The sequence below is a fragment of the Odocoileus virginianus genome, chromosome 33, assembly GCF_023699985.2.
Source record: "Odocoileus virginianus isolate 20LAN1187 ecotype Illinois chromosome 33, Ovbor_1.2, whole genome shotgun sequence".
Classification (NCBI taxonomy): domain Eukaryota; kingdom Metazoa; phylum Chordata; class Mammalia; order Artiodactyla; family Cervidae; genus Odocoileus; species Odocoileus virginianus.
The window spans coordinates 3,668,898-3,683,767 of record NC_069706.1 but is presented as its reverse complement, the minus strand read 5'-3'; the positions used below and the strand labels follow the sequence as shown (position 1 = coordinate 3,683,767).

General features: G+C 57.2%; 1 protein-coding gene across 4 annotated transcripts; it reads left to right on the top strand.

Annotated features, from left to right (window-relative positions):
* Positions 1-30: 30 nt before the first annotated feature.
* Positions 31-14,809, top strand: ANKS3 (ankyrin repeat and sterile alpha motif domain containing 3). 4 transcript variants are annotated; one of them, XM_070460772.1, is made up of 17 exons: positions 31-302; positions 1,245-1,546; positions 2,501-2,699; positions 2,854-2,975; positions 4,141-4,222; positions 6,083-6,218; positions 8,271-8,429; positions 10,109-10,246; positions 10,612-10,715; positions 10,980-11,147; positions 12,342-12,466; positions 12,902-13,043; positions 13,262-13,434; positions 13,682-13,767; positions 14,145-14,228; positions 14,320-14,409; positions 14,477-14,809. In XM_070460772.1, exons 2-16 carry the CDS (start codon positions 1,377-1,379, stop codon positions 14,397-14,399), a joined length of 1,968 nt encoding a protein of 655 aa, XP_070316873.1. In that variant the 5' UTR covers positions 31-302; positions 1,245-1,376; the 3' UTR covers positions 14,400-14,409; positions 14,477-14,809. The 4 variants fall into 4 exon arrangements, with proteins under 4 accessions (XP_070316873.1, XP_020770969.2, XP_020770968.2 ...); XM_020915310.2 differs by having other exon boundaries at positions 32-302; positions 10,609-10,715; positions 14,497-14,809; XM_020915309.2 differs by having other exon boundaries at positions 33-302; positions 10,609-10,715.
* Positions 14,810-14,870: the final 61 nt, after the last annotated feature.

Genomic DNA, 14,870 nt, shown 5'->3' with positions numbered 1-14,870 from the left:
TCCCGCAACCACTTCCGGGGCGGGAGCGGGCCGCTGGGTCCGCGCGCTGTGGTGGCGACCCGCGCGGAGGGAACCCGGGCAGGCGCGGCGGCGGCGGCGGTGGCGAGCGGCGGCCCCAGGGCTGCCCGGGGCCCGAGGCCCAGCGCGGGGAGGCTCCGCGGCGGCCTGGCCCCTGCCTGGTGCTCGCACCTGCTGCCTGTTCGCGGGGCGTCCCAGCTCTGCCGGTGGTTCGCCGCGGGAGTTTACAGCTCCGAGCGAAATCTTCGCAGCTGAGGAGCCGGAAAGGAAAAGCCACGTGCGGGGTAAGGTTACTGGGAGGAGGCGTCGGCGCGTTAGTAGTTCCCTAGGTTACCCTCCCCGGGGCCCGAGAACGAGGTGGGGATGCCTGGAGGCAGCGGAAGGCCCACGCCCCAGGGCAGGACGCGGTGCCCTCGGGCTTTTACAGACCCTGTGGCCGTGACGGTCACCACCCGACGTCGTTTGTTGTTGTTATTTACTTATCTTGGTGTGCTTTAAAAGTAACGGATACTTACCTTTTTACCGAATGGACAGAACGCAAAGGTGGAAGGAAAATTAAAAGATCTCATTCCCAGTGCTACTTCCTGGAGATAAATTCTAGAAGCGATAGGCAAAATATTTTCGACAAGTATACGTGATATATACCTGCATATGATTTTGTTCCTAAGGAATACCCCGTTGTTTTAGAGCGTCTGGCATGGAGCAGAGTGATAAAGTAGCTTTATGGTCCCTGGGCATCCGAGTTCTCCTTCCATGATTCTAATAGCCCCTCAGCGTTGTGCCCAGTTTCAGACAGTTGAAAGGGAAAGTCGCTCAATCGTGTCTGACTCATGGGGTCTGACAGACCTCATGGACTGTCCATGGAATTCTCTAGCCCAGAATATTGGAGTAAGTAGCCTTTATCTTCTCCAGGGGATTTTCTGAACCCAGGTCTCCCGCATTGTGGGCGGATTCTTTACCAGCTGACCCACAAGGGAAGCCCAAGAATACTGGAGTGGGTAGCCTATCCCTTCTCCAGTGCATCTTCCCAACCCAGGAATCATACCAGGGTCTCCTGCATTGCAGGTGGATTCTTTACCAACTGAGCAAGCTTCTAATAAAAGAGAACGTGGGTACTACCCTGGAGGAGGCATTTGGGAGTAGAAGAGACACCCCCAAAGAAGGCTGAAGGAGTGTTGTGAAAGGAGTGCGGAACTGACACTCAGCTGATTTGGATTCTTGTTCAGGTTCGGCGACCAGGATCGTTCAGCTGCTGTGCGCAGCAGTCTGCTGCGGCAGGAGTGTGACCATCGCGTTTCATCCCCTGGAACTACCAGAAAGGAAAGACCCAACCGACCCCAGCGTCCCCCTCCACAGCGATGTCAGAGCTCAGCGATGAAGCCAGCGAGCCAGAGCTGCTGAACCGCAGCTTGTCCATGTGGCACGGGCTGGGCACGCAGGTCAGCCGGGAGGAGCTAGCTGTCCCCCTGGATCTTCACACAGCGGCTTCCATCGGCCAGTATGAGGTGGTGAAGGAATGTGTGCAGCGGTAAGAGGTCTTGGGAGGCGTTCCTTCCTCTTGGATGTGTGAGCGCCTTGGCTTCGATCCTAGGTGGAGCCATCAGGGCCTCGTGAGGCCTGGCCCACAGCTGTAGACGTTTAACCCACGGGTAGATTATGGACTTCCCTGGTGGCTCCATACAGTAAAGCGTCTGCCTACAATGCGGGAGACCCAGGTTCAATCCCTGGGTTGGGGAAGATCTGAAGAAGGAAATGGCCACCCACTCCAGTATTCTTTTTTTTTTCCCACTCTCGTATTCTTGCTTGGAAAATCCCATGGACGGAGGAGCCTGGTAGGCTACAGTCCATGGGGTCACAAAAAGTCGGAAACGACTGAGTGACTTCACTTCATTTCAGATTAACTGCTGCTTCTCTCAGGCGGTTGTCAGGGATGGTTTATGCTGGGCACCAGTGAGAAAAGCAGTTTCGAATAGTAGTGTGTAATCAGCAGTGTCTTGGCCTCGGCACTGCTGGCAAGCTGGGTGAGCTCCTCCTTTGCTCTGCGGGGCATTCTGTGCACCTCCAGATGCAGAGCCACACGCCTGGCCTCCCTCTGCCCCCTGCATGCCAGTAACCTTTCCCTTCACAGTTGTGACAGCTAAAAAATGTCTCCAGGCTTTGCCGACCACCCTCTGGGGGCAGAACCTCCCCTGGGCAAGAACTGCCTCTGTGGCTGGTGGGAGGGAGGAAGAGCTGACCTTGGGGTAGGAAGAGAGCACAGATGAGAAGAAATTGGAGCGTGGAGGCAAACTCAAGGTAGTTTGCAGAGGCAGTGGTCCAGAAAGTGGAGTCACCCCTGAACCCTGTGATGTCCAGGGTGGCAGTTGACTCTGCTTCCTGTCAGCACTCCCCACTCTTTCTCTTGGCCTGGCCTGGCCACTGGGATTGGTAAATCCCATGTGTGCGATGGCTGGCATGTCTAGCATGTCTTGCATTTGTTTAGGAGAGAGTTAGATTTGAATAAGAAGAATGGTGGTGGCTGGACCCCGCTGATGTATGCCTCCTACATTGGACACGATACCATCGTGCACCTCCTGCTTGAGGCGGGGGTCAGCGTGAATGTGCCGACCCCGGAAGGGCAGACTCCACTGATGCTGGCTTCCAGCTGTGGCAACGAGAGCATCGCCTATTTCCTTCTCCAGGTGAGCTGCGAGGGCCTCAGGCCACTCAGCAGAGAGGGACCCACTGCAGTGTGCTCGGGTAATCACTTTGATTCTTTCAGTGGGATGGCCTGGAGGGTGCCTGCCCTGTGCGGAGGAGACGCAACCTTAACAGGTATTCTCTGTTCTCTTGAAGCAAGGTGCTGAGCTGGAAATGAAGGACATTCAGGGCTGGACTGCCCTCTTCCACTGCACCAGTGCTGGGCACCAGCAGATGGTCAAGTTCCTTTTGGACAGTGGAGCGAACGCCAACGTGAGGTCATTACCAGGTCGTCAGTGGCCGTGGGAGTCAGGTGGTCACGGCTGACTCTGAGGAGGGCAGCTAGCGAGGCAGCTAGAGGCCAGAGAGCAGGAACCCCTGCCTCGGTGTGACAGGCTCAAGACCTGGGGTGGAGGGGACAGTCCGCCCAGGGCAGAGGCACAGGGAGCGTGCTGGCTTTCTCGTGTGTCTGTCACGTGACACTCCGTGCAGCACTTTAAGCTCTGCGTGCCTTGTTTCCTTTATCTGAAAAGAGGATGGCAGTGCCTGTGTCACGGGATTATTAGAAGAATTACATGTCCTGTCATATGCCAGGGGCCTAACATAGTGAATGGCACTGAACTGACACGTGTTAAATGCCAGTCCGTTTCTCTTTCTTGCCTTCTGTGAATGTATATGTATATATCATTCCACATACATGTATGAAGTGATACTTCGAAAGCACTCTTGAGTTTTTTTAAGCTGGAAGTAGTGTTGTCTAAAGCATGTCACTGTGATAATCCTCTTTGAACCCGGCATCCACTTGACACTGCACACCCTGGCTGATGTCAGCCGGGGTCACACACTGTAGGTCTCCAGCCCATTAAGAAAGAGAAAAAGGGCTTCTGGTTACATTGCAACTCGTTTATTGACGTTGACTTCAGTGATGCTAAAACATGAAAACTGTGTGTCTTGGAACATGAAAACCAGCGGTTAGCTTGCTTCCTGTCTCCTAGACCGGGTGACACTAGTCAGAGCCAGGGGGCGCTCTGAAGAGGTGAACGTGCACCTGGTGCAGTTCAGCTCTGAGTTACGCATAAGCAAGCACCAGGTACTTGTAGTGAGGGCAGGGTCGATTGTTAGTCCTGGAGTCCCGGGAGGGTTCCTGGAGGGTCTTGATCTGCAAGGTGGGGTATCTGGAGAGGTGGAGAGGAGGTGCTCACTGTGAGCAGTGAGGGACAACAGCTGCTTTGCTGTGATTAAGTGGAGGTTCAGATCACAGCAAGTGGAAACAGCTATGAAGGAGCAGAGATGGGAGGTGGATTGTCTTTGGAACAAAAGACTAGCGCTGGGAGTAGAAGCCAAGGGAGCCCTCCAGGCTGGGGGAGGCGTCACCGTCGCTGAGGTTTTGTCTGCAGCAGGGGGACTCTCTGTGCTCCCCGTCTGACCACAGTTCCCCTGCAGGGAGCCGGTGTATGGATTCACTCCGCTGATGGAAGCGGCGGCCGCCGGCCATGAGATCATCGTGCAGTATTTTCTGAATCATGTGAGTGACCCTGTTTATTAGCTTGTAATTCCATCACAGCAGCTGAGGCATCTTATCACAGAACTGTAAACTGCAGGAGGACTTTCTCCTACACAGAAATAATAGCTCTGCATCCGTTGATTCAGCACATAATTTCACTGAATATCTGTGGATACCCAGTGCTGAGTGCCGCATTAGGTATCAAGGGTACAGTCGTGAGTGAGTATAGACACCTGTTCCTGTAATACCTTTGAAAATATTTGAAAAGTGTGGGGAAAAATTTAAAACAGTAGATAGCACTCATCATCCCGTCACTTACAAAATTTATACAGAATCAGGAGGCCACCCCCGTTCCTCCTCAGGATGCCCACTGGGTTGATAAAAGACCACGTCTATAGACACCTGCAGACGCATGGCTTTATGCTTTGAACGAGGTGGGATTCTACTGCCTGTTTGCTCTGCAGCTTCTGAAAAATAGTTTAATGTGACATAGACATTGTACCCTTTTATGGTATTCCATACAGTATCCATGCCATAGTTAGTTCAATTAGTTCCTTATTAGTAGAACTGAGGTTTCCAACATTTTGCAATTACAGGCAGTGCTCCAGGAAATATCTTGGCACACACAGCTTTAGCGTGCATGCAGTTATTTCTGTATGTTGTATTTCTGTTTTTATAAATTAAAAAAAAATTTTCTTTTAATTGCAGGATAACTGCTTTACAGTGTTGTGTTGGTTTTCTGCCTATTGTCATATGTTCAGTCGTGTCCGACTCTTTGTGACCCCATGGGCTATAGCCCACTAGGTTCCTCTGTTCATGGGATTCTCCAGGCAAGAATACTGGAGTGGGTTGCTCTTTTATATATGTGTGTGTGTGTGCGAGTGTGTGATTTTATTTATTTATTAAGCTGTGCTGGGTCTTAGTTGGGCCATGTGGGAATCTTAGTTCCCTGACATGGGATTGGACCCAGGTGGGGTCCCTGCATTGGGAGCATGGAGTCTTAGCCACTGGACCACCAGGGAAGTCCCTGGGACTTTTTGCATCATAAAATGTTAACATGCTATCTCTTTCTGAAAAAAGAATTTGGGGATAGTACCTGCACATGTAAAAACCTGGATGACAAAAGGCGCACATGCAGCTGCCTCCTGCCTCTGCCTCAGTCTCCATCTCCATGTTCTCCCCACGGCTGCTCCCCAGCTTGTTTATTTTTTTTAAACTGGTCTGTCCTGGCTTGTTCTCCACCAGTGGACGTAAAGCTCTCTCGTGGGTGGCAGCGTAGTGCTCCCTTGTATGGTTGAATCAGGTTCTCCAACCCTGGCCTGCTGATGGCATCAGGTCGTGTCTGCCATCACTCAGCGCCCTGCAGGAGGTCTGCACACATACGTCATACATGTGTGTGACCACGTCTGTACAGTTGGGTACTGAAAGCAGGAGTTTGGGATGTAGCCTAAGGACAGCCTTCACTTGATGAGGCCAGACTGCTATGCGGAGAGCAGGTCGTACCAACCTGAACCCTGTTCAAGGCAGTGAACACTGTGAATCGTGAAGCACTTTAAACATACAGAACGGTACAGAACTTTAAACATACAGAACGGTACAGAAGGTAACACCAGTATAACCCCCACGTGGATCCAGAGGTAACCATACTCCCCTGACTTTACAGTCTCCTCACGTGCTGCGTGCAGACTTGTTTTACACACTTTAAAGGTTTATATATATAAATGTGTGCTTATTTCTGCGATGATTCTGTCACTCAGCGCAGTGTGGTGCGTGTGGATGGGGCTCGAGCGTATCAGCCCTCTTCTCCAAGGTCCGCAGCTGGGAGTGGGGCTGCTTTGTAGGTGAGGCTCCTAACTCTCCTTCTTCTGCAAACTGTCCCAGGGAGTCAAAGTGGACACGAGAGACCACAGTGGAGCCACAGCCCGGATGCTGGCCAAGCAGTACGGACACATGAAGATTGTGGGACTGATTGACGCCCACTCACCTTCTCTGCCCAAGAGCCTCTACCGGAGCCCAGGTAGCAGCGTCTGCAGCCCGGCCTCCGCCGGCACCCCCTCTTCTCCCTGGTCTGAGGAGGGAGGGACTGCCCAGCTGAGGATAGGCAGGCAGGCGGGCGGGAAGAGGGCAGCTCAGAGGGGCGGCTCTGGCTTTTGTTCCTTGACTTTGCTCTGGAGTTTGTTGCCAGGCAGATGTTTTAGTTTTGTGTCCAGTTCATTAGCGTTGTGTCGCCTAGAACTGCTTCCACAGAGGAAGGAGATTGATGTCTGTCCACAGTGCCGAGTTCTGCTGCCTGACTGGATTCTGTCATTGTTGGGACTTTATAATGGTTTTATTTATTGCTTCTCTAGTTTTTTCCCAGGTACACTACCATAAAACCTGCACATAGCGACAAGATTTACTACTTTTTTCCGTGATTCTCACACCTCCGATTTCTTTGCTGTCATCACACTCACTCGTCCCTCTAGTTCTCTGTTGAATGAGGTGGAGGTAGTGGACTTTGATTTTGGCCCTAATCTTAGCGGAAATGCCACATTAGGTAATACGCTGGCTTGCAGAGTAAAGTTTGCATATATGTCATCATGTTAGTAAAGTATCCGTTATTTCCTGTATTCTTGAATGTCTTTATACGCGCCAGATTTTGTCAAAGGTGTTTTTAACATCTATGGAGATGATTGTGAATTTTCTCCTTACACCTGTTAACACAGTATATTAATGAATTTTCTAAAAGTGAATCAACTTTACATTCTTGGCATAAATCCTACTTGGCATATTAGGATATTTTTAAATTGTTTTTATTTGGCTGCGCCCAGGCTTATTTGTGGCATGTGGGATCTAGTTCTCTGACTAGGGATCAAATCTGGACCCCCTGCATTGGGGGCACAGAGTCTTAGCCACTAGACCACTAGGGAAGTCCCTTATTTTCTTAATGTGGTTTTGGATTTTGTTTACGAGTATTTTATTAATTTTGTGTGGGTACTCATAACTGATGCTGGTCTGTGATTCTCTTTTGTTCTGTCTTTACCAGCTATGGGTCTCGTATTGAGCTTGCTTCATAAGCAGAACTGGAAGCTCCCCTTCCTTTCTGTGCCCTAGAACGGTGTATGGAGCATTGGTCCCACATGGTCCTTGAAGGACTCTCCTGTGACCCTGTCTGGGCCTGGCCTTTGCCCTCGTTTCTCTGCTGTGATTTTCTTGAAGCCCCACTAGTCTCTGTACGGTGAACGGGGAGCTGAGCCCCTGCACGCACGGCGTGCCCGCCGGCTCCTCCCGACCCTCTGACCCTGCCGGGGTGTGGGCTGCACCTGGTGCTGGCTCTTCCATTGAAGGACAGGGGCTGGCGGCAGCTCAGCGTCGTGCAGCCACCTTTGCCTTGGTTCCCCTCCCTGAAGGTTCATGTTTTGTGGCTCCTTCACCCTCTGCTTGGACGGCCCCAGTGTCCTGGAGGCATGGATCGTGGAGTGTGAGGGAGAGGTCCACTCGGGGTCACTGCCCCAGCTTGGGGGCGCTCAGGCAGCGGCCGGCTGAGCCTGCAGTTCACGTCTCAGTGAGCTGCTCCCCTCCTGTCTAGGCAGCACACACTGCCCCAGTCCTCTGGCTCCAGAGTGGGAACCTCCCCAATGGGAGCTTCTACCAATAAGCTGCTGAAATGTGCCTTCTAAGCATCACGATGTTTGGAAAACGATGAAAAGCTACAAAGTGCTGACGACCGTGGGCACACTGAGCTCTTCGGCTCAGATGGGTGGTGATTTGAAAACTTCAGTAAAACAGCACAGGAGCCTTCACATGGCCCTTGTTTCCCAGTACGTTGTTGAGGTTGAGAATACACATTGAGGAGAGGAGGATGCACTGGACCCCCGTGATGCTCGGCAGTCTTGTGTCCCCCTCCCCCCCACATCCCTGTGGCCCCCCGAGTATTGGACCCGTCCACTGTGGCATTTCTTACAGGTGACAGCCCGGGAACACTTTCCTTAATTTAGGAAAATCAGTTATGATGATTTTTCTTCCAGCTTGTTATGAAGATTAGTCCATCACTGGTCAGGCTGTCTGAATCTTGGTGCTTAACCCACAGAAAAATACGAAGATCTGAGCTCTTCAGATGAGTGTGGCTCTGTCCCTCCACGACAGAGGCCCTGCCGCAAGAAGGGGCTCAGCATCCATGAGGGGCCGCGAGCCCTGGCCCGCATCACGGCCATCGGACTCGGGGGCCGGGCACAGCAGCCTCGCTACGGTGAGCGCCCCATGACCCCGGAGCCTGGGATCCCGTCCCAGAGAATGAGCACTCAGGCTTGTGACATGGGGCCCCCCAGGCAGCTGGGTGGGAGCAGCCGCTGGAGGACTCAGAATGGGTCACAGGGACGGAGGCACGCCAGGCCCCAGCTGGCTCTTTGGGCCTTCCTTTAAACTTCCTTTCTGTCAGGTAGAATTACAAATAGAACTTTCTCTCCTGGAGGAGAAGCATTGCTGAGCTCAGATCCATTCCTCAAGGGGGTAGGTCTCACAGGGGTGAGAAGTGTCAGAAGGTAAACACACCTGGTGGGCCAGAACCTCAGACCCCAAGTGTTCAGATCCCCTGAGCTTTGTCAGACCGTCTGTCTTGCGTGTTGAGTGCAGTGCTCTTGAGGAGCAGATGCTGAGTTCTTGGGGCATGTCGGGGTTGACACACTCGTGCTGGTCCGGCCGTGTGACCAGATTTAGATGTGGTGTCTTGCTCATCAGTGACTAGGCCACCCTGGGAACTCCCTCCCAGCCAGGAGACCACGTGAGGACTTGATTCCCTTCTCAGACCCTTGGGTCGGGGTCCTGGTGCTGGCTGGGAACTCCAGGCCCGCCTCCTCCCAGGGCTGGGGGCTGACCAAGAGCTGGTGCCTCAGGCGAGAGCGCGGGCGGTAGTCTTGGCGGCTGGGAGCACAGGACCCTGGGATGAGGTCTGTTCCTTCGGGGGCGCCCAGGCCGCCTGTCCCACCTGCGCTGTGGCGGGGGTGGGGGGGGGGGGGTTGATGGTGGGAAGGAGCGCCCCCGCCCCCCCCAGTCTCTTGGCTGTGGCCTTTCAGGAGATTACTTTTCCTCTTAGACTGGGTGATAGTTTAACTTTTTGTAAGCACGTGTATTCTCTTCCCCAGCAGTTAAAAAACATTTTTGAACGATAAAGGTATAAAGAAGGAAATAAGTTACCCCTGGTCCCACCAGCCAGGCACTCTGCGCACACACACTTTCTGTGGGGAGGGGCAAGTGAGGTGAGAGTCGCTCAGTCGTGTCCGACTCTGCAACCCCATGGACATACAGTCCGTGGAACTCTCCAGGCCAGAATCCTGGAGTGGGTAGCCGTTCCCTTCTCCAGGGGATCTTCCCAACCCAGGGATCAGACCCAGGCCTCCCTCACTGCAGGCGGTTCCTTACCAGCCAGCCCCCTGGGAGGCCCGGGGAGGGGCAGAGCGGGTTAACCACTTGGGCCTGTGTCTCGCCTCTCCCCCTCGTTTTCTCACAGGCAGATACACTCACCGGTCACATACTTCACCGGCTCGCTGTTAACGTTTAGCCAGAGCTCCTCAGCTTCCTGCTCAGCCAGGTCATTTGGTGAGGGGTGTGTGTTTCCAGCTACAGGAACGCTTTGTGGCACAGTTCTCCTCTGGCCCAGCAGTCTGTAAACACAGCTTACGGTCTTCTCCTCTTGGCAAGGCGTCAGTGTGGCTGGAGGGAGAGGTGGCTGTGCACCCGCTGTTGGGCACACACTTGTTGGGGACCCCTTGGAGCCTGTCGATGGTGCAACTTGTCCAGGTTGCGGCAGCAACTGGACAGTGCTGTCTTGGGGCTCCCCTCCCCGAGGCCCCAAGGAGGAGGTGGTCACGTGCAGAAGGACGCCTCCTGCCTCTCGTGTGCAGGGGTTTACGTGCCCCTTTCTGTCAACAGAGCAGGTGCCTCCGCGGGGCTACGTCAGCTTCAACAGCAGCGACGAACACCCCCTGGAGGGGAGCAGCTTGTGCTACAGGGACGTCACCTCGCCCATCAATGAGCGGGACGTGGAGAGCAGCAGCAGCAGCAGCCGCGGTGCGCTCCCCCAGAAGGCCGGGCTGGGGCTGGGGAGAGGGTGGGGGCTCCTGAGGAGAGTCCGGCGTGGGGCCAGGGTCTCTGAGCCGGTCCGGGGGTCGGTGCAGACAGGTCTCGCCCCTGGAGTGGCGAGTCCTTGGGAGAGTCTGTCTGTTCCTTCGCTGCCCACCCCGCGCGATGCCTGGGTCTCCCCGAGAACAGGGCAGACGAGCCCTGCTGTGTGTGCAGAGGGTGCGCAGGCCCAGCAGTCAGCATGGAGCAGAAGCGACAAGGTGGCAGGCAGGGCAGGGGCTGGGCTGGGCTGGGCTGCGCGTTGCCATGGCCAGGCCTGTGGTCAGGCGCCCTTGTCTCCCCTCCGTCAGAAGAGCAGGCCTTCTCTGCCAACCCTGGGGTCATGCGGAGCAGCAGCAGCGAGGGCCTGGCCCGAGCACCGGGACTCAGCAGCGAGGCCTCCCTGGAGAGCAACGAGGTAACCCTGCCCTCCCCTCCCTTCCACTCCTTGCCCGGTGTCGTGGGGGCGCCTGACGGCTCAGCCAGGTGAGCGGGGCTGTTAGGCTGTCTCAGAGGCACCTGGAGCTCTCTGGGGCCACAGTGGCAGGTGGGGCTTTGTTGAAGGTTCAGACCACCCAGTGTCCCCAGGAGGTGAAGGAGCGCGGATGAGGCCAGATGCTGGTGGCGGAGTGGGGCCTGGACGGGCCAGCCCAGAGCTACTGTAAACACACCTCTCACCCAGGATTCGGATCACGTGCGGAGAAGCTCGGTTCGCAAACAAACTAAAAGTTATGTGAAGACCAAGAACCGTTACAGCAGCAGCGACAGCCAGTGGGCTCCCAGCGCCGCGACGTCCTGTGCCCCAGGAGCGAGCCCCCAGACGGATAGGCCCCCCTATTCAGGACCTCAGGTAAAGCCACGGGTGGTCTTGGATTGCTGAGGTATTTATTGGTACTTCCTGTGGGCCGGCACTGTTGAGAAGGGTGGGGTGGGATTCTCCACACGACCTACAAGACTACTCAGCCTCAGCCGAGGGTTCACGCTGGGGAGAGGAGCAGGCTATCTGTCCGTCCCTCCACGGGGGTTCCTGTCTCGCCCCCTGGTTTCCATGCTCATCTCAGCCTCCCTGAGCCAGGGGAGGAGAAGCGCTGGACCAGCATCAGCACTGACGTCAGGCGACAGGGACAAGCTGCACGAGAGGCAGAGAGAAGGTGGCACTCGGGACTGTCCCCCGAACGGCCATGGGGCCCCTGCAGAAGAAACCCTGGAGGAGGGCTACAGGTGCGGGAGTGCGAGTTCAGAAAAAATAATCTCAGACCCTGGACGCTTTGGTCGGGATCCAAGCCCTCTTGCATCAAACGCCAGGCATTGGTACTTCTGGCCCGGACCTGTGATGCTGGAGAGGCCAGGTTTCGACATCACAGACGAGAAGCAGGACAGGCAGCACTGGGGCAGAACAGAACCAGCCAGGTAGGGGCCGTGAGCTGGTCCCAGCAGAAGCATCGGGGATCATCCTTCCTGGCAAAAGCCAGATCTTCCCAGTTTGATAAAAAAAATGGATCTGCACATCCAAGAAGCCAAATGAGCTCTAAGTTGGTTAAACTCAGAGCCACACCTGGACACATCACCATCAGTGTCAGAAAACAGTCCTGGAGCAAGAGATGAGTGGCTCAGCACAGACGTGAGGACATCCAGTTTAACAGTGTATTTCTCATCAGAGTCCATGGAGCCCAGAAAACATGGGGTGACATGTTAACTAGGGACACAACATCCCGTGAAGCCTCTCCCCCAAAGGGGACACAGAAACAGTCCCGGGCGGCGGAGACTGAGGGCCGCTGCCGCAGCCTGCCACAGGCTGTGCTTCCTGCTAAAGTGATGAGCCTGGCCTGGGAACAGCAATGGGCTTAGCGGGTCTCTGAACGCCCTGAGGCTGTGCCTGAGGACACAAAGCGGACAGCCTGGGCTCCCTGCCACGCCTGGGGGTCAGCAGGCTCAGGATGGGCTGGGTGCTGAGCGGGAGGACGGTGGCCCATGTGCAGGGTGGGCCTTGTCTCGCCCACGTCTTCACGGCCCGCCCGTCCTGAGCTGGCCTGCTTGCCCCCAGGACCTTGCTACACTGCTGGAGCAGATTGGCTGTCTCAAGTACCTGCAGGTGTTTGAGGAGCAGGATGTGGACCTCCGCATCTTCCTGACCCTCACCGAGAGCGACCTGAAGGAAATCGGCATCACGTGAGTGCGGGCCTCTGTGGCCAGCTGAGGTCACAGCTCCCAGCATGGGGAGTCACCCCGTCCAGAGGCCGGCTGCTTCCTGCTATCAGCTGCCCTCTACTCCAGCAGCCGCTCCTGGCTCGGATGCTGGCAGCCTGGGTCCCGAGACCCGAGCAGGCCTGGCAGACGCCACTGTGCTCAGGCCACCAGACGCTTCCCACCCTGACCCTGACAGCGTCCGAGCAGCCTGGCTCTCCATGCTGTGAGAACCGGGCAAGGCGATGGGCAGGGCGAGGGGTCACGACTCCCTGGGACACTTCTGTTCTCTCTCCCGGGATCCTGGGGGGCTCCCTGCTCCCTTCAAGGCGGGGGTCTCTGTAGTGGACGGTCTTGGCAGGATGGCCCACGGAACCTCCACACAACAGCAGGTGCTGAGCGGTGTCCTTCCTGCTGCAGGTTGTTTGGGCCCAAGAGGAAAATGACGTCTGCCATCGCCCGCTGGCACAGCAGCGCCCGCCCCCCCAGTGATGCCCTGGAGCTGGCCTATGCCGACCGGCTGGAGGCTGAGATGCAGGAGCTTGCCATCCAGCTGCACAAGGTGAGGGTGGTGCCGGGGCAGGGGGCGGCAGAGGGGGCGGCTGAGAGCAGCAGCTGGACCGGTAACGGCTCAGGGGCAGGAGGGGGCGCCCAGGAGGGCGGGCACAGGCGGCACACTGCAGGCTCGGGGCAGGGCTGAGGAAGATGGCCCCCCAGAGCAGCAGGCGTGGGGGCCAGGGCGGGGGGGGCGCAGCCTGAGGTGCTCTCCGCCTGCCCCAGCGCTGCGAGGAGGTGGAGGCCATGCGAGGCCTGGTGTCCCAGGAGCAGGAGCTGCGGGCTGTGGTGGAGAGCTGCCTCCTGGAGCAGGATGGTGCCCGCAAGGACGTCCACACACAGCTGCAGGAGACCTGGGCCCTTGCCAAGGATGCCACGCTTGTCCTGGACCAGCTGCGGTTAGTGGGTGTACGGCTGACCCCCAGCCAGCGCCAGGCTCTGTTTCCTCTGGATTTCCCACCAGTGGGTGGTTTTCAGGGCCTCTTGGAGTAGCTGCCACACCAGGCTGTCCCTCCCCACAGGCAGCAGAGGGGCCCCCGTGGGCGTCCCTGCCGGGCGCTCAGAGAGGCTCCCAGGCGGAGTCCGCCCCACACTCCAGGCCGCCCTGGCCTTGCCCCTCACCGGCGCTCGGTGTCCGTCCGGCAGGGCCTGTCAGGCTGAGCTGTCAGCCCGAGTGAGGCGGGACGAGTCCCTGCGTGAGGTCCCCCTGAGCCCAGGCCTCCCTGCAGCAGGTAAGGAGGGCGGCGTCCCGGTGGTGGGGCAGGCGGACAAGGGTGGGCCGCCTCCCAGGCTGGGTTTCACCACCTGTCTCAGTGTGTTTGTCATGTGGACGCCTCCCTGGTCCCCTCGCACTGCACACCCACGTCCTCACGGTCTCTCCCGGAGGGACTCGGCTGCCAGCACCGTCCAGGACACCACAGCCCAGCAGGCTGGCCCTTGCGCACTCAGCCCTGGGGCTGGGCCCCTACTGGCCGTCAGCGCTTTGCTTCCCAAGTGGGCAGAGAACACGCTGACACACTGCGGGGACGTGTGGCTCCAGAGAGCCAGTCCTGTTCACAGTGGCTCAGGCCGCCCAGAACCCACGCCCACGCGGCTCTCTGCTCCACAGATCCCAAAGGCTGGCAGGCCTCCTTGCAGGCCCTGAGCCTCCCCGAGCTGTCCGGAGCCCTGGAGGAGCGAGTCCGGGAGATGGGTGAGTCCAGGGGCTGCAGCCCATCGGCCGCGAGGTCCGCCGTGCCTGCTCCCCGGCCTGTGAGGCCGTGACTGTGTGTTCCTGTTCTCAGGGCGAGTCCTGTGCTCGGTGACCCAGAGCCTGGAGAAGCTGCAGGCGCTGAGCGGGAAGGAGAGCTGGCGGGAGCCGTAGCCAGGGGACGGTGAGTGACCGGTGGCTGCGGGCTCGGAGAGCAGGGTCGGCGGGGCAGCTGAGGGAGCCCCCTCCAGTCTGCCTTTTCCCTTCTCAGAACCGGACATGGGGTGACTGATCCACCCTGAAGCTGTGTGCCCAAGGACAGGAGGGCAGCGAGCGGGCAGCTGCAGCGGCCAGAGGAGCAGGCCCAGGAGCAGCAGCAGCAGGCGGGCCGGTGCAGGGCAGTGACGCCCACATCGAGGCAGGACGGGGCCTCTCACCCTCTCGTCAGGCAGGGGCTCAGGCCTGGAGCAGGCAGGGCCGTGGGGAGCATCCCCACACCATGCTGAGGTTTGCCCAGATGGGGAGGCCTGGGGCCCCTGGGCAGCGTAAGTCATTTGTGGGAAAATAAAACTTACAGTCCGGTGGTGGTGCGGGTTCGGTGCTGGCCTGCGGTCCTGGCTGGTGAGACACAGTGAGGGGAGGGCG